The 27,178-nt window shown below is 45.6% G+C and overlaps 2 protein-coding genes across 4 annotated transcripts in view; one reads left to right on the forward strand and one right to left on the reverse strand.

The window, feature by feature from the left end:
• The window catches only part of LOC126526506 (probable cytochrome P450 9f2), a 41,565-nt gene extending 33,004 nt beyond the window's left edge, over nt 1-8,561 (forward strand). For 2 of the 3 annotated variants that reach the window (XM_050174425.3, XM_072289624.1), the window contains 4 exons: nt 4,188-4,279; nt 5,690-5,830; nt 6,627-6,789; nt 8,380-8,561. In XM_050174425.3, the coding sequence (XP_050030382.3) occupies nt 4,188-4,279; nt 5,690-5,830; nt 6,627-6,789; nt 8,380-8,469 (486 nt within the window). In that variant the 3' untranslated portion in view covers nt 8,470-8,561. The remainder of the gene's footprint in view (nt 1-4,187; nt 4,280-5,689; nt 5,831-6,626; nt 6,790-8,379) is intronic. The other variant, XM_072289623.1, reaches the window with a different exon arrangement.
• Nucleotides 8,562-13,760: 5,199 nt separating this feature from the next.
• LOC129383529 (probable cytochrome P450 9f2) overlaps nt 13,761-27,178 on the reverse strand; it is a 43,815-nt gene continuing 30,397 nt past the window's right edge. Inside the window, exons 11-14 of the mRNA XM_072290155.1 lie at nt 21,106-21,197; nt 20,304-20,444; nt 17,531-17,693; nt 13,761-15,356 (exon numbers count right to left, since the gene is read on the reverse strand). Of these exons, the coding sequence (XP_072146256.1) occupies nt 15,267-15,356; nt 17,531-17,693; nt 20,304-20,444; nt 21,106-21,197 (486 nt within the window). The 3' untranslated portion in view covers nt 13,761-15,266. The remainder of the gene's footprint in view (nt 15,357-17,530; nt 17,694-20,303; nt 20,445-21,105; nt 21,198-27,178) is intronic.

The raw sequence follows: 27,178 nt of genomic DNA on the forward strand, positions 1-27,178 counted from the left end.
ATAACAAAAGTAACTGGAATGATATTTGGGGTCAGAGAAAGCGTCATGAACTTGTCCCAGTAAGATTCAGTACACGCGAAAAAACTGCGTCACACGGCCTAGCGGCTTTTCGTTAACTGCGTCACAACGCCAGGCGCGGCGAGTGCCCTCCAAAACTACCGAAATTAGAATAGTGCCGGACTCGCAGAAAGCGTCGCAAACATCTCGCAGTACAAGTCATTAACTGAAATTAACCGCGCCAGAACGGCTGAGTGGCTTTTTTTTCTAACTGCGCCGCAAGTCTATAGGTCCGTGTCGTAAGCATAAATGCTTGAAATGCGTCGCAGACTCTCAAACAAAATTTCCCACCTTGTCGTAGTCCTATAGTGCAGTGGTGCCGTGTCTATACGCGGGAGAAACGCAGCTACTCCCAAAAGAAAAAGAAAAACAGGCAGGGGGGCGCCTGAAACTGTCCAACGCTAGAGTCACTGGAAAGTGACTCTAGCCAACGCTCACATGCGCAACCAGCCTCACTCACTTAGACGGCGTGTCTGGGCGCGTCATTGGCTTGTCGCTAGGTAACGCAAGAAAAGTTAGTCGCAAAGTATAACGTAATTTATACGCAGATATTTTTACCTTTGCCGGGAAAGAATAAAAAAATATAACAATTTTAAGCCATGTCACTCTTTTTCTTTTCGATGCTCGCGGCAGCAAACGGTTCACATTAATTATTACGTATTACGTATTTATTACGCATTTTGCTGTTGCCAGTTTTCACCGAGTGTCCCCTCTTGTTGAATTTCTTGCTCTATACATGCATACAAGTACCGCAGCGTCGAAGCACGAACGGAAAGTGCGCGAACATAGCGGTTCTCTTCTTCACCTCAAGGCGCCTTCCTCTTCCGATGCTCGCTTCCCTCCATCTTCAAACATAATCTCGCCGATTTCGCAAACGGGCCATGTACGGTTACGCGAAAAACCTGTTTCCATTAAAATAGCTCAGACGTAATATCAACGAACATATGCGCCGAGATAGCGAACGACCCAGAAGCAGACAGGCAGCCGCACCAAACCAGGGAAAGTAGGTGAAAAAAAAAAAAAAACTCCGATTTAAAAACAAAACGAAGCTGCTCAACGACTCCCTCGTGGGATTCTCAAAGGTATAAGTTTAGTCGCCTTCCTGCCTGATCCACATAGAGCGAACCACTCAGCAGCGTATTCTGAAAGAGAATCGGCTTCGCGTGCGCTGTGAACAAATTTGCTACAGTGTACTTGATCTTCCAGATGTTTGGTCGCTGATAGGTGTGCCCAGACAGTCCAATCACTGCAAAGCTTTCGTCGAGCGTAAGGGACAGAATATATGACGGTCAAATTTGAACATTGTGTATATTTGATCGTACGAAGGCACGGCGATCGTTAAACATTACAAGAACTAAATATTTCTTTCTCATGAGTTGAAACGGATCAAGAAGCGTTTTTCGCACTTTTCAGTTCGCAATTTTTTAATGTGTTTTGAAAAGATTGCCCTGTGGCATAAAACGTTCGGTGCGTGTAAGTTATATATACATGTGCAGTTGGATATGTCCGATGAAACCTAAGATCTATGGTGCGGACTTTAAATCCCCTTTCACTTGGAAATTCAACCACACAAATATTGCAACACGTAATCTTCCACTTTGTGTTATAGCCAATAATTGTGACAGATGTGCCGCGGGTCGTAGAAGCTCCGCTCGCCAGGGTGGATCGATGGCTATGACGTTCTGCATGTGCGTATAAGGTCGCGTGTTCGATTTGTGGCCAAAGAGACCACATTTAGATGGTGCTGAAATGCTAAAGTAAAGTCGTTCATATATTTGAACTACGACCAATCTAAAGAAGACCAGGGGCGCTATAACGTAGAGCTATTAGAAACTTTTCTATTCCGATTTTGCAATCAGCCCTCCGCGATTGGTCAAAATTTTTTTCAAACACCCCCACTTCGCCTGTCTGTCACGCGACGTCACGAAAACTGCGATGGCTCATCATCTGATATGACGCGTACACACTGGTTATGCATCATTGGACTGAACAAAAGAAAAGTTTTTATTTCTGATTCGACGCCTTTTCGCCATTAGCCCTTGGCTATTGGTCAAAAGTTTTCGAGTTGCACCCACTTCACCTGCCTGTCAGGCGACGTCACAAAGCAGCGACAGGTCACCGCGTCAAAGTGACGTGTACGCATGAAAGGTAGATTAATATGCCGAACAAAACTGATTTTTTTTCTGAATAGCCGCAGGCTGCCGCGTTCCGAAAGGAATAAAAGATGGCTGCCACCGATCGCTCAGGCTCTGGCTACTCACACATGCCGGAGAACATGGGTTTATTTCCGTACAATAAAACTCTTTGCGTGGCCGTGTAACGTTTTCGAGCACTTTCGGCACGTTTACGACCTCGCTCTGCCAACTCTTCTTTGCTGAGGATCCGTTTTAGTGGCATTCTTAACATTCCGTTGCGTGCCGCCGCGACTTTCGACCAGCCACCTTAAGCTAAGTAAGAGAAAGCGGACCAATCGCAGACACCGGCACCACCCTCTTCATGCGGTTATCGATTTTCAGTGCACTGGCTCGGCCCTAAGGAATCCCTCTCCACTTGAGCGTGCTCCTCGCCTCTTGTCAACCAATTAGATAAGACAAGCCACTAACTGTAGGCAATGTTATTCGTTTTTAAAGCAAACAAAAGCGACCACCTATAAACGAGGAGAGCGTTTGGTTGGTCTGTTCAGACAACCCTGCGGGTCACCGCTCGATGCTTGCTTCGGGAGTTACGCAATTTTGACGTCAGGAGATTGGAATAAAAACATATTGGAATAGTTTTACGTTATAGGGCCCCAGGTGGTTAAAATTATTTCCAGGCCGTCTGTGGACTACGCCGCCTCTCACGGCTGATTGCCCAGATCCTGGATGTATATAACGACATAATTTACTTGTTATTGCGGTTAGCTTGCTTAATGGTACTTCGTTCAGGTTTCGGGGGCTGTCTCGTGATCTATGTAGCTTTCTAACCATTTCCCCCCCCAACTGGGGACACTGGATATGTGGTACTGAGTATGTGTCACTGTTCAATGCGCGTCCGTGTAGCCAACATGGAGCACTGGGCATGGCAACTTGGTGTGTGGGACTCCTCAAAGAAGATGTCACCAATTCGTGCCGCTGGATGTGTGCCAATACGCATGTGCCGCTCTTTAATGAAACGCTCTGAGGCCAACTTGGGTGACTAAGTGTATGCCACTAGCAATGTGGGGCACTTAAACGACATCAGTTAACCCGTATCAGCTAACCCACCAGCCTGTGTTAGAGGTTATGTGTCAGTGCTTATGTGCCTCTGGCAATCTTTCACTCCAACTTGGGTGACTGCGTATGCTAGACTAGGTATGTGAAACACTTCTATTAACCTCTTCGATTTTTGGGTCACTGCGTATGCGCAGCTGAGCATGTGCCGCTCTTCACGCTACCCATTTTACGCATAGTTGGCTCACTAGCTCTTTGACGCAACCTTGGGTCCCGGGGTACGTGCCACTCTTGGATGACAAACAAAATAATTTATATTTCTGCAGCGATGGGTGGAATCAAGCCCGCATCATGTATATCCCGATTATTTTGTTGGATCATGTATTCACAGACGCTCCATGCGGGCATTTCGTTGCAGCTGCGCTAGTTGACATAACGTGTCAGGTGGGGAGTGCAAGAAAAACGCCCGGCTGCATACAGACCTCGCGGAGCGCCTCGGCTGATGCAGTGCGGTGTGTCGATGCATTGCTTCAGTGCTAATCGTACTAACGTGAACGTTCACCGTGAGATGGGTTCTGACGGATTTTTTTGTTCAGCGCGTATTCCATTGCATTGGAGTTCTCGAAAGACGCACTTTCTTTTCTCGCAGCCATCTGACTTACTGAAGTGGGGAAAAGGCTTAGATATAAAGTGTACACGTGAAATGCACTGAATGGTAAGCTTGCGCTAGGATTTTCAATTGCTTATGCAGTATTATATTATGCAGACATTGTTCACAAGAGTTCACGGCAGTGCTTCCCAGATCAGGAATTAGCTAGCCCTGTGACAGCTGAGCCCTTCTCACAGCGCAACTAAATGGAGTTTATGTGAAGTGAATCCAGCATTAATTTAGGAAAATCTGTTTCGCGAGCTGTTTCCTTATATATTTTTTACCGCTTACAGGGCGACGAACTGTCGATGCACACCCTTTTGAATCTTCCTTACACAAACCAGGTCATATCTGAGACACTTCGGATGTATCCGCCACTTGTCACGTAAGCATTAGCAATTGGAATCCTGCAATCAATCTTTTGACCTTTTCGTTCGTGTGATTACATATAAACTAAATTCTGATATTGGATTACGGAGTACACAATTGTAGAGTACGCCAGTTTTGGCTAAGTAGTGCGAATCAGATGGCTATTGCGGGGTCTCTTACACGCATTTCATCGAAGACATGCACTCAATCTTGAAAACAGTTTATTACAAATAAAACGCTTATTGCTCAGCGACGCTTTTTAGGACAGGCAGACATTACTTATATTTCGGCATTCGCAGAGTGATTCTCTATCTACCAAAATGAGCAAATAGTTTTTCAAATTGTTGGCATTAAGGCAGGATCTCATGTCGCCGGTATTACAGCTAGAGATTCCTCAAGGCTCACTTGGAAAAAGTATGACGCTAAGCTCGTTTATGTCAGATGAAGCCAACAACCAATTGGCTAGAGCATCACAAGCGTAATGGGATCACGCGGGATCGTTCCCAACCTGCGGCAAGTTGTTTTTTATCCACTTTAATTTCCATTAACTTATCGTTTCTTTAACTCAATTAGTGAGCACAAGTAATTTCCCTTATGCTGTCCTTCGCGTCCTTGTTTGTTGGTTTTATCTAATATGATTAATAAAAATGGAGCCCCTCGGCTAACCCTCTTCCTTCTCTATCTCTACATTGCAAAGGCTTCTTAGCTGCAATCACAAGATTAAGGCTGTGCGGATAGCTTGAGTGTTTCCCACAATGTAAAAGCAACCCGCCGGCAAGAATGGCTGGCTTTTACGTTGTGTCGCTCATAAGGAAGTCGGTCTTTCGATTTGCGAGGAATGTGCCGCACTTGGATGACTCTACAATTAACAAAAAAAGCTCGTGCTATGAGCTTTCGAGTCAGGTTGTAGGTTGTCTGGCGTATTCTGCTACCTTGCACTATGGTGTCTGTCAAATCAAGATTGTCGCAATTCGAGGTGAAAACACGGAAAATAATGACGAGGCGTGCGATTCTCGCGTTACTAAAAATGTTAAACCTAGCGTCACTGAGAAACATAAAATACCCATCTAGGAATAATCAGGGTCACAAAAATGAGACACATAATACTGGAAACCACACATCACTTCTTGGCGTTATGCTTCACCACAAAATAGAGGATGAGGGAGTAAATGTGTTCTTGAGCTCTTGAATATTGTGAGCTTTCCACGAATACTACTTTTTTCTTGCCTCGTCATCACATCACGGTCAGTACATAGCAGAACATGCCAAATAAATGTGTTCGAATAGGCAGCGCTCAATTTTCAAACGTTAATACCGATTCAGTAAAACCAACGTTAATCCGCACTGTAATAAGTCATGTCGAATTTTATCAGTAGCTGTTCTGTTGTTATTGCTTCTGTCCTTATTTTTGCTCCTGTAACCACAGGCTCATTGCGCGAGGATCGGACGAGGACTTCCAATGTGGCAAGTACCTCATAAAGAAAGGCATGTCGATTATGTCGCCCACTTACCAACTGCACTATGACCCTCAGTACTGGACCAACCCACAAAAGTTTGACCCCGAAAGGTGATCTTATTCATATTGGTTAGTTTACTGCGCAGTATTTTACGGAAGAGCTACATGTCATTCTCTCATTCAGTGGGCTTGTATGAAGTCAGATTGTGGCCTTAAGTGTGCAAGATGCATGAAACTATTTTGCGTGAAATACTGGTTCCGTGTTATCGCCATAGATAATATACTAAGTTAAGTCATTCCGTCTACCAAGATAAATTACTTAAAGAGCCATACATAACTTCCATGACTTATCAAGCCGACCAACCAATGAAATAAACGTATCCACAAACTTAAGATCCAGCAAACTTCTGTTTAGACCTGAACTAGACCCTACTGATGTATTAATTAAATTATCTTTGTAGGACACATGTCAAAACTGCGGAATTGTGGAAGGCCTGTAGTGTCCTCACATCCATTTCACAGGAATTCCTCTACTAGTGTCAGGTATACTATACCCATGTCCAATGCTTTGAAGGAATATCTTTTTTGTCCCAGGTATTATTTTCCGAAAGGCCTTCTCTCGCAATATGCGGTAAATTCGTCGTTCGGGTTATGATTCAAGTAGAGGCTATGTATCCGTTATTCACTTTGCGTCTGGCTTTAAGTTCATGTCGTTTATTTTTAGCGCTCGGAAAAGACGCACAAGAATACAGAGCTAACGGTTCAACATAACGTTCTCACAGTGTGAGATCATCTCGCGCTATCTTTAAGTAGGCACACAAGAAGATGCGAACAGCGTACATTGCACCCACCTTTGTAAAGTCCCGCCGTATACTTGAACTTGGTCGTGCCATATGCTCGGACGCAGGTTCAGCCCGGAAAACAAGCACCTTGTCAACCCGATCGCCTACCAACCCTATGGTCTCGGTTTGCGCATGTGCATCGGCCACCGCCTTGCACTGGTCGAGCTTCCTTCGGTCACGGCTCAAGTGTTGCGCCATTTTCGCATCGCTCTGGGACCCAGCCAGGCGGTAAGCCAAAAAAGAGCAGGCCTAACGCGTCAGCCTTGTCACGCTTTGCAGATGCAGCTCTTCTGTAGAGCAACAATAGCATGAATTTAATATTGCTTTTGCTTAAGCGAATCCCAACTGTAGAACTCATCTTCGTGCGTCCGAAACCAAACTCGAGGTGTGCCACCGAGGTAAAAGACTACGTTGGCGAGCATGATAGTTGGGTCCCACCGGTTATTGCGGCTGACGTGTTCGTACAGGCAGATCCAGTCCTCGACGTCTTCTCCATCTTTGCCCGAGAATACGCCAGGATCACGGGGAGCGGGGAGAGCGGTGTAGGTCGTCGAAGTGGCAGCATGTTGGAGCCGGCGGAGTCAAATTTTCGTCGCCCAGAGCCATGAAGGAAGGTTCGACGTACCGTCCACTGCGAAGCTCCGTGACGAGGTACACGGAACGTCCACCTCCACCAGATATGTTACGTAGGAAGACGCCGACGAAAAGCTATATACAAGTATATTTACAAGGCAATAGGCCGCACGTGGCCAAGAGGCAACAGCCCGCGCTAGCTTCTAATCGTCGTCGTCGTCTTCACCCTGCTCGCCTCTTTGTCATCGCAAATACTGTTCAGGAAATATTATCCTTTTGAATGTTTACTAACGATGGCCAAGATTCTATTTCGAGCACATCTGTGGTGTCTTGTACTGGTCGATCTCAAGACTAACATGCCTTGCTCCGCTACGGCGAACTTGAATTTAACTGGTGGATCTTAGGCGGGTTCGCCCTTTGGACTGGTCGTTTCGGGTCTGCGTAGTAAAACGTAGTTTTGCGTATCTGCGTTGTTGCGTCGTAAACCTACAATAGCTTCATTCCCGTTACTACGGTGACTCGAAAATCACTGAGAGCGAGATTGTTGGCACTAGGCTTTTCTTTAGCTTGAGCAATCTTCGCGGCTCCCAGAAGGCTGCAACTCAAGTTCTCATTTCAACGGTGAGGCATGAGTACGCATGAATACGGGCTCGGAACCTGACCTTGTTGGTATGGCTTCATTATGGGTAAACAGCGCAAAAAAAAAAACGAAGGAAGAAAGATGGGCAGGACATTTAAACAGAATTTATTGCCCCGCCCATCTTGTCACGTTCTTTCGCGCTGTTTCCTCGTGATGAAAGTGCCTCTTATAAAGGAGATAACCTTTAACAGTTATTGGCGGATGAAATGTGTTCCCCGGAGAAAGGATAAACAATCACGCATGTCAGTTTATTAGCGATAAGGAAATTGCTCTCCCCGCACTTCATACCAGACTAATATTCTTCTTGCTTTTAATTGACCTTTTGACAACTTCACAAATGAGATGAAAAGAACGTTACAACTAGGTCTAAATGGCCACCCTGGATTTGTAGCATCACAGTTTAGCCAAAGCAGACTGTTCGCCTGTGTCATACATGGGATTTCGCTTTACTCTTTCTCCGTTAAATTAGTATGTAGGGAAAGGGTCAGCGTGACCCCAATGAAACGATGTTTGCTGAAATTAAACGAAAGGCGTTCATTTGATGTATTTACGCTTTCTACACTGTTCATGCTAATGCCATAACGTATGTGGTTTCTTCCTTACAGCCCGAATTGGAGCTGGATACCTACGCAGTTCTCTCAGTGCCCAAGGAAAAGGTATGGGTGGAAATACACAAGCTAAACAATGTGAAATAAATGGGGCAATTCGTCTGGCGAGAATAAAAGACTCTATGATTTCTTACATACCAAATACAAGCCATAATAAAAAATTATGTTGTCGATTCGAATATTAGTATTATTCGATGCGAAAACACCCATGTACACCGGACACAGAGGAAAATAATGAAGGAGCACGAGGTTCTAGGGTAAGGGGGCTGCATTTCGCGCCTCCTTACTGCACTGACATATTATTAAAGTGAAGCTTTTTCATAATGTTTCTCATGTACTCCATCGTCAGCCTATAAGACCTATCTATATGCCATCGGTATTATTCCTTTCATTATAAAAGCTATATAAAAAAGCTATCAAAGCTATTAGAAATGCTCGAAACTTGGGTATCTTTGTCCGTCCATACGTTCATTCTGCTACGCTGACTACGACCATTTTCGTCATAGGCGTTATTGCGTTGTCAAACCGCCTCCTCATTAACAGCTTCACCATCACCGCAGGGTTAAGATAAAATTGTGAAAGTCTGACGCTTTTATCGGAACCGTGAGAACCTGAACCGTTCGAGATATCTGCGCGGACGTTGTTGCCTGGCGCAGGTCGCTGATGCCGGCCATTGTTTCTTTCATAGCGCTGACGTTCACTTTCGGCTTTCCGCTTCGGAGGTCTACCAGGGTACCTCTCGTTGTCTCCTGTCACCACTAGACTAAATTATAGCGCATTATTGCCCGTAGAACTTCACGTGAGCTCGTGGCTTCGCCTGCCTGATGCCTTGATATTTGTGTATATTGTGTTTCACTTGGCGTTTTGCGCGAAGTATACGTTGTATGCTGTGTGAGAAAGAAGCCAAAATTTGATGTTAACAATGGCATAATGGTATGACGACAATTCGATAATGATGATTGTATGATGAAAACGTGACAATGGCGTGACAACGACTTTGTAAGGAAGCGTGTATAGCGATTATAGCGTCAGGACCACGGCATGGCGAGAGTCGGCTGACGAAAATGCAGTGACGACAATAGAGACTTTTAGCGTGTCCGGTATTCGGGCAAGCGCGGGCGGTTTTCCGGTTTAGCGGGGGCGTCAACGTGAGCGGCCAGATTGGTGGCGCCAGCTGGTGGTGCAAAGCTCAACCACACAAACACAGAGCTAATTACCATATTCTGCTTAGCTGCTGGCGTAAATTTTCGACAGTGGCGTAATCGTGTTCACAATTACGCCGCTGCCAAAAATTTGCACGGGTGGCGAAGCAGGATATGGTGAGTTACTGCAGTTTTAGCTATGCGTTTGTCTGGTTGAGCTCTACAACACCAGGCGGCTTCACCGCTCACGTTTACGCCCCGACCATCCGGTAATCCGCCCAAACCGCTCCCGTTTACCGGAATAGCGTACAAGCTAAAAGTCCCTAATGGCAGGATCACGACGGTATGACGCAGCGGTCTTGCAACGGATGAATAACTGCGACTGTCTTACGATGATGGCATGACAACGCTGGCATATTAACCATTGAATGACGACTTTCATCAGAATAGAATGAAGAAAGATTGACGTCGATTGAACCACAAAGGCGGTATGACGATGGTGGCTTGATGGCAGAAGGAGGGCGTTACTAAAGTGATGAAGACGGTAAAACAATCGTGTGACGACTATGGCATGGCGAGAGTCAGGTAACCCATTTTTAATGACGACAATTGAACCACCATGAAGGCATTACAAACAGGAGCACATAACTGGTGACTCATGTATCCAGACAAACTGAGCCATTGGTCGGCGTAAGAGGCTAGATAGGTAGACTGAAAACGCCTAAAGTAAGTAAAGATTGATAATCGCATTATGAGCTCCTTACTTCTGCACCAACAGGCGTCGTCCACGTTGCTGATGGCGGCACTGTTCCTGTTTGCCCGCATGCAGTACGCTTGTCCCCCAGGGATCTATCTCAATGTGTCCACCAGGGGCGCGAATTGCTAGTGCTGCAGACAATGCAAGTTCCACTGAACAGGCTTATATGAGACAGAAGTTTTTCCCACATAGTGGTGCTGGTAAGCACAAGTCGTCCCCTTTCTGCGTAATCAAACAATACATCACCACATAAAACCTGCTATGATGTGGCAGCCTTATATGCACCTCTATAAAGCACACAGATCTGCTAATACAAAAATGAACGAATAATATTCAATGCTTCCATCGCCTGACTTGTTGCAACACAGTAGTACATACGCAGGTGGAAAAATTCGCCGGAGGGATACTTAATAGGTGCCTAAAACGGAACTGTTCGCACCACGGCCACTACAAGCTCACATCCCTGCCGCAATGTACACTTCGGAACCTCCCTGTTTCTCCGTTTATTCCTGCTTCCTCCTCAGAATCTCACACCCTAACCATTTCACTACGTGCAACACTAGGGCTCGGTCTCTTGTGCGAGCTTTCGCGTTCTGTGCACACGTTGTGAGTGTGATGCATTCTGCGAATATATCTGGAGGCCACTACAATCGGTACTGTAGGAGGCGGGGATGACCTTGCGTGCACCACGCTGATGTTTTTCTTGGGACATGGCGGTATCTTGGTACGCTATTCTTTGTTTTCTTGGTCATAAAAGGAATATCTGCGGCGCAGACGAGCCTTGCTCATGACCATGATGATGAAAGTTTGAAACGTGGCACATACGCAGGACGTACGATGCGGCAAAAGTCGGATGGTTGGAGGAAAATAACACGAACACCACCGACGGCGTTCTTGTCACGTTGCGCGGGCAACATTACAAGTTCTGTGGCAAAATGGCTTGCACGTTTCACAGTGGCCAACCGTCCAATCTCAAGCAAAACAGATGTAGAGGACAAAAATAGAAGCGGAACCCACCTCACAATAACTGAGAACAGTAATGCGTTAGCATTGAATCAGTATAGCGACACAACGACGCTGGTGCGTGCGGACGCCCAGAAACACGTCCTGTGGCAAGCAGGCTCCTTTCCCGCGCTTTTACTGCACGCGCTGCGCCATCTAGTGGCACTGCTGAGAATTCCATCCGTGGCCTCCGAGACGCGAAGCACGGCGCGCCGGTTACTGCATAGACTCAGGATTGCTCCCTCATTTGCCGCACACGCTGTGGCATATACTCTGTGACCGAAGTTGGCAAGATGTTTGCTGATGAGCGGCACATACAATACAATACCATACAATACAATGCACTATAATCTTTATTGCGGATAACGAAAAACAAAATACACTTTGCAGGCGTGTCAAAGCCTCAGAGGCCTTGACTGGCAGTGCCTGACAGTCAGGTCACAGAAAATTACTTGTGATTATTAGCGGAATTACCTAATAGCGGTCACAAACCCAGTGCATTCATACCATTGCGCAGCTCGCTAAAGCGTTGGCATGAAACACGTTCACTGTAAAGCGGCATACACCCAGTGTAGTTATGGCGCAGCCTGTTTGTGCGTAGGGTTGCTGGAGCCCTTGTGAGCTGGGTTCGACTCTGCTCATCATCATAGAAGTTCAAGGGATATTTTTTTCGTCACTGAACAGCGGCACGTATCTAGTTACCCAAGTTGGTGTCGAAGTTTGTTCACTGAAGAGCGGCACACACCTCCAGGCACATAGCCAGCGACCCAAGTTGGCATCAAAGAGGTTCATCGGAAACCAGCACAGACCGACCCGCGCATACCCTGTGCTCAAGGTAGGAGTCAAAATGCTCGTCTACAGCGACCTGTGTCCGCATGAAAGAGGTTCGTTGCAGAGCAACACGCTTGTACGCCTTGCTAAATATTCATTGACCCTAAGTGGTCCGAGAGTTGGATTCGAACCCTGTTCCCTCAAAACAGCAGCCCAATGTGCTATTAATTCGACCACGGACTAATTCGACCACGGTGATCCGGAGTAATTAGACCACTTAGGGGTCTTTTACGTGCAGCCAAATGTAAGTATGTGAGTATTTTTTTGCGTTTCGCAGCCAATCAAACTGTGACCGCCGCGGCTTGGATTCGAACCCGCGACGAAGTGCTTAGCAGCTCAGCGCCATAGCCGCTAAGCCGTCGCTGAGGGTAACCCAACTGTGCCAACTAATTTGCAAATTTTGCACTCCGTAGGGAACACTATTGATGATATGTTTCAATAGCAGAATTTCAAAGCTTGCACAAATGAATCATGTTGAAACGACATGCAACGCGCCAGTGGTCCGTTTCTATCGGCGTTGATCGAATAAAATCTACTGCCGTGAAAGTTAACGTGGAAAGCAGGGTCAGGAGGGGGGTTAACGCTAGCTGTCACCAATATATAGCGACGGGTGCAGAGTGGTGTTGCATATTATCCGAAGAAGCCACCACTTCTTAGAGAACAACATAAGTGCATAATATGGTCCCTTAAACTGAATCGCATGGGAGGCATTTTGTGGGAATGCCAAGTGTTCCCCTCTTCCTCACCAAGAGTTAGCAGTACTGGTACACATCGAACATGTCCTGAATTTTTGTAAACAGTTTCCTGTAGGAGCGGCCTTTAAGTCCTGGACACTGAGACCATGTGTGAGTAATAATTCTAATCTGAAGCACTCTTTGGCACATCAAAATAAGTTTGCGATTCCAGTTGCCATTCCCTTCTGTTTTTTACGGTTCCAGTCTAGTCTCGTTTGGAGCTCCTCCTACTGAAAATAAAGAAAGAATACATGCTCGTGTGCAATGGTGTGATTCGAACCATGGTGCCTCTGCACAACAATAGTGCAATGTTTTCGTCTTTTTAATGAATCAGTGGTCATATAGCCCTCGTAGATATCCAACCTTCGTCGCCGTGGTGACGTCACCTTGGCGATGTTGTCACACGCATACTCGTTTCCCGCAAGCAACTTCCTCACCTTCAATTAAAGCCAGAACCTCAAACGATACTTAGATAGCAAACTGAAAAATGGTTCGCCTAACTTTGATTCTCAAATACACCCGATGTGGTGGCTCAGTGGCTATGGCGTTGCGCGGCTCAGCACGAAGTCGCGGGTTCGATTTCTGGCCACGACAGCCGCATTTCGATGGGGGCGAAATGCGAAATCGCCAAAGTATTGCGTGCATTGGGTGCAGAGTGAATAACTCCAGGTCTTCGTTGGAGTTTGGGCACGTCAAGCCCTAGGGTTATTGTTTTCGCTCTCACAATGCGTAGAATCTGCATATTTTTGTTACAGATGATGTGCAGATACATATAAACCCACACACACACGCACACACACACACACACACACGCACACACACACACACACACACACACACACACACATATATGTATATATATATATATATATATATATAGTTGAAGAAACGAAGGGGCACACTTACCAAACTTGCATGTTTAATGGGTTAACGTTTCGGCCGTAGGGCGGCCTTCGTCAGAATTAACACAGATACAAGCGCGCAGCCGCTTTTCTGGGCATGTGCACATGGGCATAGACAGCATTACATGCACGTGCACCCTTGCAAATAATACAACAAAAAGTGAAGCAGCAAATATAACTTAGCAGGCTGTATGATAAGTATGAAATACCAATATGGTGTCACGATCATTGCACATGAAGTTACAGAATGATATCAATTGCGACATTGCAAATAGATGTGGCATGCTTTATCGAGTCTGTATAAGAACATATACGTCAAGATATGATATAAAGGCACGAATTTTTCCTACGCTCTCGTTGAAGCCGGATGACAGAGTGTTAAATTTATGAATGAGGAAGCATTCTCGTACTTCTCAATCCTGGTGCGCTTTGAACGCTGATTTTCTTACTGCGATAGTGATGTTGTCAAACGTGGGACCTGGCAGTCGAATATGTTTAGATAATGACAAGTGTGGCAAGCTGTTAACGTGTGCTTTTTGGTTGTTAATCGGATACGAGAGGATGTTTCGGTCTAACCGATATACTGCATATGACACAATGAACATTCAAGCAGATAGATGTTGTTAATACTGTCGCAAGTAATGTCGCCGTTGACTTTAACAGAAAAAATTTCATGTTGTGCCTCTAGCAGTCTTTGATGTGGTCATATGGGTACAAGCTTTGCAATGGGGCTTATTGTAGGGATGACAATCAGCAGGGGCGATCGCTTTAGTCTTGGATGAGGTTACTAGGTCACGTAGATTCCTAGAGGGACGATAGAGCGCTCTTGGCGGTTCGTCAAAGTGTTTTTAAGACGCTTGCTCTGCATCAGTAAGTAATAATGCTTCCTGAGAATGTGCGACGCGTTAGGAATAGATGCGGGGTCTGTTAGCATAACGTTAGTTCGTGAATTTGTTGCTGATCGCTTGACCGTGTAAATGAAATCTTTCCGGTCGAGACAGTCGGCCCGTTTAAGGGCATCTTCAATTATTTGTAAAGGGTATTTATTTACGCTTAGTGCATTACGAAGCTAGTTACAGTTGCGAGTGAATTCGCAGTCGTCCGAACAAATTCTTTTCAACCGGATAGCTTGGCTGCAGGGAATGCTCGTTTTGCATTGTTTGACATGGCTGCTTTTAAAATGGAGATATTGCTGTCGGTCTGTGGGTTTTCTTTAAAGATTGGTCGTTACGTTACCATTGCACAAAGATAGCGAGACGTCAGGGAAGCTTATGGGAATGGGAAAAAGAAATTGACGGTTCGCCGTTGTTAAAGTCAGTAATGAAGGAAAGTAATGGAGCTTCACCGTGGTGCCAAATTCAGAAATGTCTGATGATGCGTTTATAATAGAATGGTTTGAGGTCACGACTCTAACCACGCCGAATCGTCAATTTGACTTTGACAACTTTGAGCAGTCATAAAAATCTGTCAAAAAATGCGAATTGATTTTTTTTTCTCGCAAGTGAAAATTTGCGCTTTATTTTCCATTGCTGAGCTTGTGTAGTTTGATCCAGATCTTTTCCTTGGGAATTGCCATAACTGCGTAGGTATCGAGCTTCAATTCGCGCTGTAAAGAATACAAGAAATACTTTATGATCTTTTGAAATTGGCACCTGTACATTCTAGTGCATAAATATGTTAAAGAAATGCTTCTTCTGTGGAGTCAATAATCATGATTTCATTGTGAGTAGGCTCACCAGCGCGCTGCATAAGTCACTGCGAAAGAAAGAGAGCCTCAGCAATCACATGACACCTGCAGTAAACCCCTTCACCTGAAAATCTGTAAAATGCTATAAATACCTATTGACTGCTTTCCTGAAAATGACATTTTTCTTGCATTACTTTCGAAATAGTCGAGGCCTTAATGAAAAAGAAAAGTGCTTGTCAAGTGCGCAGAAGATACATGCCCGCGGCTAATAACCACTCTGCTGTTTTCTCATCGAGCCCTATTTCACATTCGTTATGAAGGTTGCTCTAGCAGTTTATTTTTTTAATTAAGAGTGTAATTCCTTCGGTAATGGCTGTATTTTCTCTTCGGTCAATGTGCCTAATAGATATATGTATATATATATATATATATACATAGACAAGCGTCATGAGTACATGGACAGTATAGAGTTAAACTATTTCACACTATTCCACACTTTTCTACCCCAATCGGGAAATTAACCCTTGACATTTGGTCAAAAGATTTTCGACCCACCCCCGCTTCGCCTGTTTGTGACGCGTCGTCACGGAAACCGCGATAGTTTTCTCCCCTTATATGACGTGTACACGCTAATTATGAATGAATATGGACCGAATAAAAGAGAATATTTATTTCTCATTCAGTGTCTTTCCGCCATTAGCCCTCTGCTATTCCTCCAAAAATTTCAGGAAGCGCCCACTTCGCCTTTCTGTGACGCGACGTCAGAAAACCGCAAAAACTCAGTCCGCCAAAGCGACGTGTACGCTGTAAAGATGCGTTAAAATGCCCAATAAAGTCGCTTTCTTTTTTTCTGAATAGTCGGATTCTGCCCCGCTTCGAAAGGACTACAAGGTGGCTGGCCGATCAATCGCTCAGGCACTGGCTATTCGCATCTGCCGGAGATCTGGGATTCATTTGCGTATAATAAACATTTTTCGGGGGAGTATAACGTTATCAGCCTTTCGCCAAGTATACGACATCACTATGCCAACTCTTCTTTGCTGAGGATTAGTTTTAGCGGTATTCTTAACTTTACGTTGCACACCGCCGCCATTTTCGACCGGCCACAGAAAGCTCAGTAAAAGGTAGCGGAGAAATCGCAGATTCCGGCGCCACCCTCCTCATCCGGTTTTCTATTTTGCCTGCGCTGGCTCGGCCTCATCGAAGCCCTCTCTAATTGAGCGTGCTCCTCGCCTCTCGTGACCCAATTAGATAATAAAATCCGCTCAATGTAGGCAATATTCGTTCTGAAACTAAACATATGTGACCTCCTATAAAGGAAGAGAACGTTTGATTGGGATGTTCAGACAACGCTGCTGGTCACCACCTGATGCTTGCGTCAGTGATTACGCATATTTACCGTCAGTAGATTGGAATAAAAACAGATTGGAATAGTTTTTCGTTATAGGACCCCAGAAACGAGGAAGCGATAGTGGTCATTACGATGCCTGTGCCTTGCATTTCACTTCACATTGTCGTGATAATCATCTCTTGTACCTGAGTTGAGTAGGATTTAGTATAGTACTCTGGAATAAGAATGCCTGCGTAAGCAACCAGCGCCATTGTTTTCAAAAATGTTCCTACGCTCAAACTTTTCTGCTCAGTGGCTATGGTGTTGGGCTGCTGAGCACGAGGTCGCGGGATCGAATCCCGGCCACGGCGGCCGCATTTCGATGGGGGCGAAATGCGAAACACCCGTGTACTTAGATTTAGGTGCACGTTAAAGAACCCCAGATGGTCGAAATTTCCGGAGTCCTCCACTACGGCGTGCCTCATAATCAGAAAGTGGTTTTGGCACGTAAAACCCCATAATTTAATTTAAATTAAATTTTCAAACTTTTCGTACGAGAAAATTGCAGTCAATCGTGCTGTCGAACATAAAATTACCGAAGGGGGCCGCCTAATGACAGACAGTACTTACGCACAAAAGCTTTTAGAATTCGACCCTAGATTCGGTGGCTTCATGCTAATATTTCTCTGAAGATGTGAAGAAGTGATGTAAATACACAGATCCTCACAAGGCTATGGCATTAGGCTTGTTCTTATAGACTTACCGTCTGACTGGGCCCCAGAGTGAGGCGAAAATGGCGCAAGACATGCGCAGTGACCGAAACCAGTTCGAGTACCGCAAAGCGCTGGCCTAAACACTTGCGTATTCCAAGGCCGTAGGGCTGGTAGGCGATGGGGTTGACGAGGTGCTTGTTTTGTGGGCTGAACCTGCATCCGCGCGTGCAAACACCCCAGTGAATATAGGCAAGGTGGAAGTTTGAGCTAGTGGGTGGATCATAATTTAACTAAACTTATTTTTATTTTAATTGTAATCAGAGTTTTCACATTAGAGAGGGGAGGGTCGTAGAAACAAATATCAGCACAATCAACATCACTCGTACCAGCAGTTAAACGACATCAATTACGCCAACAACCAAAGTTAGTAGGACAATGGAAAATGATGATGATAAGGTAGGCAGTGAAAGTCAAAAGCTTTCGATTTAGATGGGTACAGAACTTCGGACTAGGAAAAATAATAATAAACAGTACGTAACCAACAGACGTCATAATCATAACCACAGCAATAACATAGAAACAAGATCAGAGAAGAAACAAAAGTATAAGTACAATTTACTGGCACTGGCACATAGAAAAACATAAAAAACAAGATAATGTGCACAACACTGATGGAAAGAATGATAAACAAATTTTGTGGCTCAGTAAACGAAAACAAAAGGCGAGTGTGTGTGGACTTTGAGATCAATAACAAAAGACCTTCCCAAACATGTCTAGGCAAGCTGAAAGATTGAAAATGCTTATATCCGAAGCAATGAAGACAAAGGCGCCGAGAAATGGAATAGGCCCTACCTCACTAATAAACATACTGTGTAATCTGGAAATGGAATGATCATGGTGGGAAATGTTTGTAAATTATTGTGGGAGGTGGTTTCACTGATTGCCAGTGTGGGGAACAAATGAGTGTAAGTAACTGCTCGGCAACGCGGAACGTGGAACTTATAACTGTTTTCAGCGTGAGCTGAACAAAACAAAGGTGGCATTATCAAGCGAGAACTAAGACAATGATAGTGGTAGTAAATTTTGTGAAACAGGCTGAGGCAAGAAAAGTTACGCCGAGTTGTGAGAAGAGGAATGTAGAGATTTTCTTTCATTTGAGTTACACTGGCCTTGCGTCGGTAGTTGCGCTAGATGAAACGTGCCGTGACGTTTTGGATAGCTTCTAATTCGTGGTTTCTTTTTATGTCGGCAGGATTCCATATGGGTGATGCGTACTCTAATTATTGCCGGAGGGTAGCTGCGTACAGTAGTTTCTTTTTTATGAACCTGCAGCTAAGAAAGAATTTCCAGTTAGGTGCCCTAGCGGTCGATTAGTTCTTCAAGCAATGCACTTGACACAAAGTTTCCATGATAAGTTGCTACAAATCTAAACACAAAAAGTTGGTATGAAGAAACAAGTTCGCGGATCACTTCACTATGTACATATTCTTGGTTTGAAAATGAGCTGTTAGTCACAAGCATTGCCTTGCGATTTGAGGTGTTGAACTCCATTTTCCGTGTTGTGAACATTGCTGAGATAAGTTTGAAAGGACGTCACGTCGTCAGAGTGGAGGGTCTATTCTGCTAACTATTCTGCCTACAATATGCAGTCTTCAGCAAACAAGCTCACTTTGGATGACGTTGTTATTGTAATATCATCGATACAGACTGGAAAGTATGGAAAAATGTTAAAGAAAGCAGGGGCAATGAGATGGTACTGTGCTTGTCTTTCGTCCAATGCATGTGTTTTTAGTTCCTTCTCTCTTTTGTCTAATTTCGAGCACTTCGCAGTTAGGCAAAGAGAGAATAATTTAAACATTTACGGCGATATTCTATAACAGTATGATAAACGAGCATTACTTCAGCTTCGCGTACGTATTCATGTTCTCTGCTTACTTTATCTTCGCCGTATAAATGTATTTGGATCTGATACCCATTCATAGGATACATAGTGTGAAACGGGGTCCATAACAAATATAGGAAACAAAGTATTTTTCTATCATTTTCTGCACACTACAGTAAGCTGTTGCCTAGCGCTGAAAGTAAGGACAAGAAATTAAAGCAAGTTGCTCAGTCGCTCAGTGAATACTGGATTCCTGAACAAAAGAGCACTGCCTGATGCGCTATCTTAAGGTTCTAGGAATCGTGCCGCAGCTTGCTGTGTGATTTTTCGTAGTATATGAATGGAACACCAACATATTCCGTAGAACAATTCATTATGTGTAAATCAATATTAGTTCGTTTTCATAATACAGCTAACGTAAATTGACGTCACTACGGCCATTTCGCTTTGGAGACATGTCATGAAGGAAACATTTAAGCTATGACTGACAGCAATGAATCTAGTTTGTGGATAAACTGAAATTTCTGGACTTGGAACCGTGTGAATAAAAATAGCCCATTCAATAATTGGTTCAGCATGCATATGTGCTTCATCGTGTAATATACCTGAATTGGTTAAATGGTTTGATTATGAAGATCAACAGAGTCAATATTCCCACACCAGGCAAGCACGCAAATGATTTGGCAGTAAAACTAAGGGAACTAGCGTTTGAAATATTTGCAGCAGCAGTGTTGTATCGTTGACTCTTAAACGTGCAGTTCGCACTTCTATTGTCGCTTCAAAGCGTGTCACCAGTCAGGCATGAGTCCACAATCTCCCGATATCACGTAAGCCCACCAAATTACCACTCAGTAATTTTACCCTCAGTAAAATTACTGAGTGGTAAACGAACGACTCGAGAAGATCTGTAACAGTCTTAAGCAACAACTCAAAGACGTCACCTTTCGGGGTCAAACTTTTCGGGATCGGACCAGTACAGCGGGTCATGGTGCAGGTGGTACGTGGGCGTGAGAAGGGTCATGCCTTTTTTGATAAGGTAGTTGCCACATTGGAAGTCCTCGTCCGATCCTCGCGTAATAAGCCTGTGATTACAACAAACGACACAATAGTGGGTGCAGTAAGAGTAACATACCCTACTCATGAAGTTCAACACACCCATTGCAAAGCAAGTGTCGTTTTCTTGATCGAACCTTTCAACTACTGTTTTGAGGATTATCCGCTTCTTATTGCAACTACTTGATTTGAAAGCTTTTCTGGTTATTTCGAAAATGGTGTACTGGCGAGGCAAGACAGGTGTTCGCGCACAACGGACAATAGTCAAAACAGCAATCCACACATTTATATTCTCAAGCAAGAAATTCTTATCAGGCATGACGCCATGCCATTTTCTGTAGGACACCGGTATACTCGGCCTAATATTTGTGACAATAAATATTCGTGCATATTTTTCTGCTACTAAGTGACCCTAACATTAACACTTTTATAAAATATAGGATTGCAAGCCCCAAAGTTCCAATCTGCACTTTCCACACCAAACTTTGCCGAAGGTTTTAGAAGAAGTTAGAGTCAGTGAGTAAATAATTAAGGAGTCTTCGATAAAATTGGTGTAATAGGAGTCTTCCAATATAGTTGTACAACGAAAGCGGCAGTATCCTCTGTATTTAATCATCCCAATTTGTTGCAACATCTGCAGAAAGAACCCGGCGAAATGATTAAAAATGCCATTTTGACTTAGGCGCATACCCGATAAGGGGTGGATACATTCGCAGAGTCTCAGATATGACCTGGTTTGTGTAGGAAAGATTCAAAAGGCTCTGCGTCGACAGTTCTTCGCCCTGTAAGCAGGAGAAAGAAACAAAAGGAAATAGCCGATGAAACAGTAGTGAATCCTTCGTGAATTCTGAACAATTAGTGGTTCGCGCGTTCTGTTTAAAACGCTGTGTGAAAGGTTGATTTCGACTTTGAAGTTTTGTTTGCCCAACACTATTTCCTAGTCAGCAGAGGGCCATTGAATGTGTTCTTGCTGTAGACGGCATTGTTGTTAATTTTGTTGTGTTCGCTATGGCTACCTTAATTTTTTTTCTCACAATGATCGCTTCTTTTAAACGCTGGCATGTCCACTTTGTGCAGTTGAATTACGCGTGTTCCGCCTGTTGGTTAGCTCCGTACTTAGCTAAGAGCGCCAGATGCCGTATTCAATGTAATAGGGCCTTTCTCCAGCTTTGTTGCCATGAAATGCGCGCCGACCAATGAAAATTTCGAAGGCATAATGTAGGCTCGGGAACGCGCCAATGGGAAGGCTGATTTGTCTTGGCGAAGTAGGAGAGGGCCTTCAGAATTCCATGTTTGGCTCTAGGCTCTGTTTATTTCTGTTCCCCTTCGTTTCGTCATTTCACTTCACTGTGAGGAGAGAAATGCGGGGTAAGCGGACCGTGAGCTCGAGGTGAGGCGAAGCAAGGTGCGGTTCACGGAGGCCGCGTGCGCGTTTGACTGCAGTTGCGAGGGGAATGACGAGGTGGTCCGAGCGCGGCGTCGAGAGAGTAAAGAGGACGCGGGTGGTGCGAAGCCTTGCGGTGTGGTGTGTGATGTGCACGAATAGACGGTGTGGTGGGAGAGTTCGTAGAGTGCGGTAGCAAAGGATGTTGACGATGCATCCTTCGGCCTATCGTTGTTCGTAACAAGTGGGGGCTCGTCCGAGATCGGCATGCACGTGGAAATGGAGGCGGTGAATGTTCTTGAAGAGTTTCTGCAGCATTTTCTGGGCACACAAGTGGCTCCGCCATGCAACGTGAGCAAATCGCAGCAATAGTTCGACAGGGAGTAACAGCCGGCATGTTCTGTGACAGCCCTGGTGGCGGTTCAAACGTCAGGCGACGCCGCTGTTTGCTCCACTGGAGGTAAGCTACCTAAATTCAGTGCAGTTAACGCAATCCACTTACTAGAGAAGTTTTTGCACCGGTTGGAGACCTTTTCTTTGTTAACGATGTCACCGCCGATAAGAGACTTCCCACATTATGCTCGCTACTCTTGAGTGCAGCGGAAAGATGTGGTGGCGCTTCGTGACCACGTTTGCGTCTTAGGGTTAATTTAGTGCGGCCTTGACTGTGGAATTACATTGACGCCAACCGTCCCTTGAAACAAGAAGCCGAGCTCCGTACGCAAAACACAGAATGTAATTTTAAAGAATTTATTTACCGAATCAACGGCGATGTTTTGGAAGCAGAAAAGGTTGACCGCGTGTTGCGGCAAATACACTCGCAAACTCCAAGTCTTGGTTTGCCAATCTCACGTAGTTGGCTAAGGCAGCTGACGCCTTCGTGGAGCGCGCTTGGGGGCGGTCGCAGTACAAGCCGCCGCCGCATACGACTCACCAGATGGTGAAGGACCTTGCCTTCTAGTCAGCTGTGGACGTGACTGACCTAGACCTAGTTTCCGCCGGCGGCTACCTACTGATCGTTGTATTCCGCGGTGACGCAGACATCCTACCATCGAGACCAGCTACACGGACGGACCACTCACTTTATAAGGCCATCTCTCGCAGCGCCATCACAGGGATACTAACAGGGCGACTCCGGGGAATTTACCTGCCGTCACTGCACAGGTGTGGGCGACCTAGCTCGCGATTGTCATACAGCTCTGTGTACCAGCCCGCCCCACTGCTACGAATGCAACGGAATCGGGCATTTACGATAACAGTGTCCGGTAAAGGGGGGGCTCGGTAGATCTCACCCCGGTGGGCACTTACGTGACTGTGCTTCAGGTAGAAGTTTCAGCTGGCAGGAAGGAGCTCCTTCTAGAAGTGCGGATAGGGTAGACTACATTCCAATCCCTCCTGTATATATATTCAAGCGTGAGCTTCCTTGGAATGCCGGGGCCATAGGCAACAAAGGAGACAGGCGTCAAGGTCAGGACACAAGTGCCTGCACTCCGCCTGGCGACATGGTGGTCTAAGTCAACTACATCCCTGAAGTGCAGCATCCAGTGGGCTACGAGCAGGCACAACCAGCGCTTCCTGTGTTTGCCAGTATTAGTCAGTACGTTGTTCTTGGCAGCGACTTTTTGAGTGCAACAGGCATCACTATAAATGTAGCACTTTGCGCATGAACAATTGGCACCAAACGGCAATAAAATCTGCCGTTTGCTAAGCGCGACAAGGGTCCAGTCACTGTGCTTGCCATAGAGGAAGATGGAGAGTCTTACTATCCGCACGCCTTCTTAGAATATGTTCTTACATAGTAAGCAGCATTTCAACAGAAGAAGGCCACCACCATGTTGTTACAATAAAACTACAACCAAGGATGTAGCAAGTACTTGACGACTTCAGCCCTTTGTTTACTACAGCCACCGGGTGTAAAGCCCTCGCTCAGCACTACATAAACACAAGGCATAGTGCGCCTGAGAGATGCAAGCTCCGTCCAGTGAAAGCTAATGAGCATAAATTGTTGAAGGCTGCATATATGGCCTCCTAGAGGTGGGTGTTATAGGGTGAAGCAGCAGCCCTTGGACTAGCGCACCAATGCTCGTCGTGAACAAGTCAGGCTGGAGGCTACCAGCTCGCTGTAGACTACCGACCGCTGAATGCGCGACGCGAGGCGCATGCCTACCGCATGCCTTGAAAGCACTGGCCGCCAGCACAACTTGGGCAAGCTCAGTGGTTCTCAAGCTTCAATCTCAACAAAGGGTATTTCTAAGGTTCATGTTTTCGATGCGGACATTATGAAAACAGCATTCATCTGCCATCAAGGTACACTTGATTTCATCAGGATTCCCCTCGGGGTGGTGGTAGCCCGGAAACATTTCAAACTTAACGGACCGTGTGCTACAGGGAATGAATCAACATTTCACTATGGCATTTTTAGAAGTTCTCGTCTAGTAGAAGACACTTGAGAGTCACATTGAGCAGGGGAGGAAAGCACTTCAATGTACTGAAGGTACTGTCTTTACGATCAACCCATATAACATAAAGGCGTCAGTCCCTTAAGTTCTTAAGTTCCTTAAGTTCTTAAGTCCCTGAGGCGAAAATTATGCTGCAGCATGTAGCGGTAACGTTGGAGGAGGATGCAATACCATTAGGCGGCACAGGACGGCTCATGCAAGAACATGCTCTTGACGTCCGTCCAAGCCGTCCTTCTTGACAGAAGGCTGTGATCCAAGGGACTAAGCTCACAAGCTCGGACCTTGATCACCCCCTTCTGTCAGAGACAGCAGAACTGGATAGACCCTAATGGGCTGCTGGTTCAGGAATGAGGCAGCAACAAAGTACCAAGGCTTCCTATCCCCTCCGACGTCTGACACTGAAGATGGTACACGACCACCCCACTACGGCCATGCCAAAATTTTCAAAACTATGAGACATCTAACAGGACGGTTTGTGTGGCTGTGCAAGGGGGCTGACATAACAAAGAATGCACAATGCTGTGCTGTCTGTCAGCGTAGAAAGACTCGATGCCAGAAGCATAAATGTCTCATGAACAGCCAGTGAGCCACAGCTACCATGGAAGAGCTTAGCGTCGATAGTGCCGGGACAGTGCCATCTGCACCTCGTCGCCACAAATACTTGCTGGTAGTTATCGACAAATTCACTAAGTTTCCGGAGCTTTCCCTTTTGCGAGCGGCAGCACCATGGCATGGCACATAGTGGCAATGCCATATTTGTGGCCATCATAAGTGACGATGGGAAGCCCTTTGTGGGCACGTTATGGCGCAATCTCCTAGAACACTGGGGTATCACGGAGTGTCGCACTGTGCCATACAGACCGGTGAGGCAAATGGTCAAGCGCCACAATGGCACCAGCAAGGAGTACTTAATGGCATACTGCTCCAACCACAAGGATTGCGACCAGCACATACCTGAGATCACCCTAGCCGTGCGTAATGTGGAGAGCGCCTTGCTCTATTACGCCAGTGAGCTCCGCACCCCATGGGAACGCGCAGGTGCAAAGGAAGCTACAGAGCCTCCGGCAGCGGCACACAATGCCTTTGCTGCAACACTCTAGCAGTGGATTAGAGAGTCCCTCAATTATGCTCAGAAACATCAAGGAGCTTCTTAGCAAGTGCAAACGTGTAGTAACGACCGTCATCGGCAGCCAACAACCATTAAAGACGGTGACGTCGTGCTTTTAGATTGTAGCACCTTGAGCGATGCTGCGAAGGGTGCCTCGGGCAAGTTCGCACCGTGGCAGTGCGGACCTTATTGCGTAGTAAAGCGGTAAGGCGACAATGACTGTTTTGAGTGGCACTACTAAGAGACATCGTCAACCTATTGCCTATGCAGACAAGTTGGTGCTCTACCATGAACCACAGCTTACATCTTCCCATATTGCTTCACATTTGGAGGGAGGAGAGTTGTGAGGAGAGAGTGGCGGCGTAAACAGGCCTAGAGCTCCAGGCGAGGCGAAAGAAGGCGCGGTTCTCGGAAGCTCGCGTGCGCAGTTGACTATAGTTTCCAGGGAACGGACTAGGTGCCACAAGTGCGGCGGCGAGAGAGGAAGGAAGACGCGGGTAGCACAAAGTGTGGTGCGGTGGGCAGGGATGCACAGCGTTGTGGGAGAGTCGGGGGATGCGATAACGCAGTGAATGTTTGTGACGGACGTATCGTTCTGTTGTCGTTCGTAAAAAACATTCTTATAAAGATGGCATTACAGGAAGTACGACCCTACTACACAACATTGGCTGTAAGAGTTTTAATTAAACTCCTGAAATTCTAGAGTGTTTGAAAGGCCTTTGTGTAAATATTCTGAAAACCGTTCATTTACCGTTGACACTTTTGAGAAAGAAAATCTCTGAAATTTACAACTGTCAGCATGGCTCTCATAATAAGAGGCAAAACAATATACATGTGCTGCAACGTGACGGCAATATGCTCCAGCCTTGCAATCAAGAAAACTCTGCAATTGTATGCGTCGTCCGTGTGCAGTTTTCTATGTGACAAAGTGCGACTAATCATGTTTTTTGATGCCACATACACTAGTTTGAATAGGATAATCTACTACATAGTTATCATTATTATTGCAAGACACGAATTTAGTAGAATATATGACACAAACTCAACTAGAACAGTGTTTTTCGTTGTTCTTTTTTTAAGTCTGACTGCGTCGAATGAGGTTAAAATATGAGCCTGTGTTTTCAGAAAAGAGCTATTGCACGCAGCGATCGACATTACTTGAGGATAGATTACTTGCAAACACACGCTAGAACTGTTCATGCAACTTCGTCTATGGGAATGCTGTTGTGAGGAAGCTTATTAAACCTCATTAACGATGGCTTGTACATATAACAACATTTAGGATCGACTGCGTTTTCCACTTTTTCTTGGGCCTCTAAAGGATATAGGGATCTGGAAAGCAGCGAACCCCATTTCTGCGTCACCTTGCTCTAACATAAGATCAAAGTTTGCACTGCCCTCTTGCGTACAACGCTAATATCGTACACCTCACAATAATCGGACTCGACCTAGGCAGCGCAACACCGTTATGCAGAACTATTAGAAAAAACAGTGGTATCTGAAGTTCTGAAATTCCAGGTACTCGAAGAGTCCTCAAGAAATTATTGCGAGGAAGCTGACGTAGTACTAGCCGTGATGCGTACTGCCTGAAACCTGCGGTTGAAAGGGTATTACACATTCACCGCCAAGACCGCGAGTAGCGTTGGCTAACACTACCACGTTGAATCTTGCAAATACAAATATCTAAGTACAGGCCGCCGTGGCAGCTTCAGTGGTATATTACAGCACGCGTAATGCGGAAGACGTCGGCACAGGCTCCCACCTGGAGCAAGTCGTTCTTTCATCCACTTTGACTTCCAGTTTTCTCATTAG

Source organism: Dermacentor andersoni, chromosome 8, assembly GCF_023375885.2.
Source record: "Dermacentor andersoni chromosome 8, qqDerAnde1_hic_scaffold, whole genome shotgun sequence".
NCBI lineage: Eukaryota > Metazoa > Arthropoda > Arachnida > Ixodida > Ixodidae > Dermacentor > Dermacentor andersoni.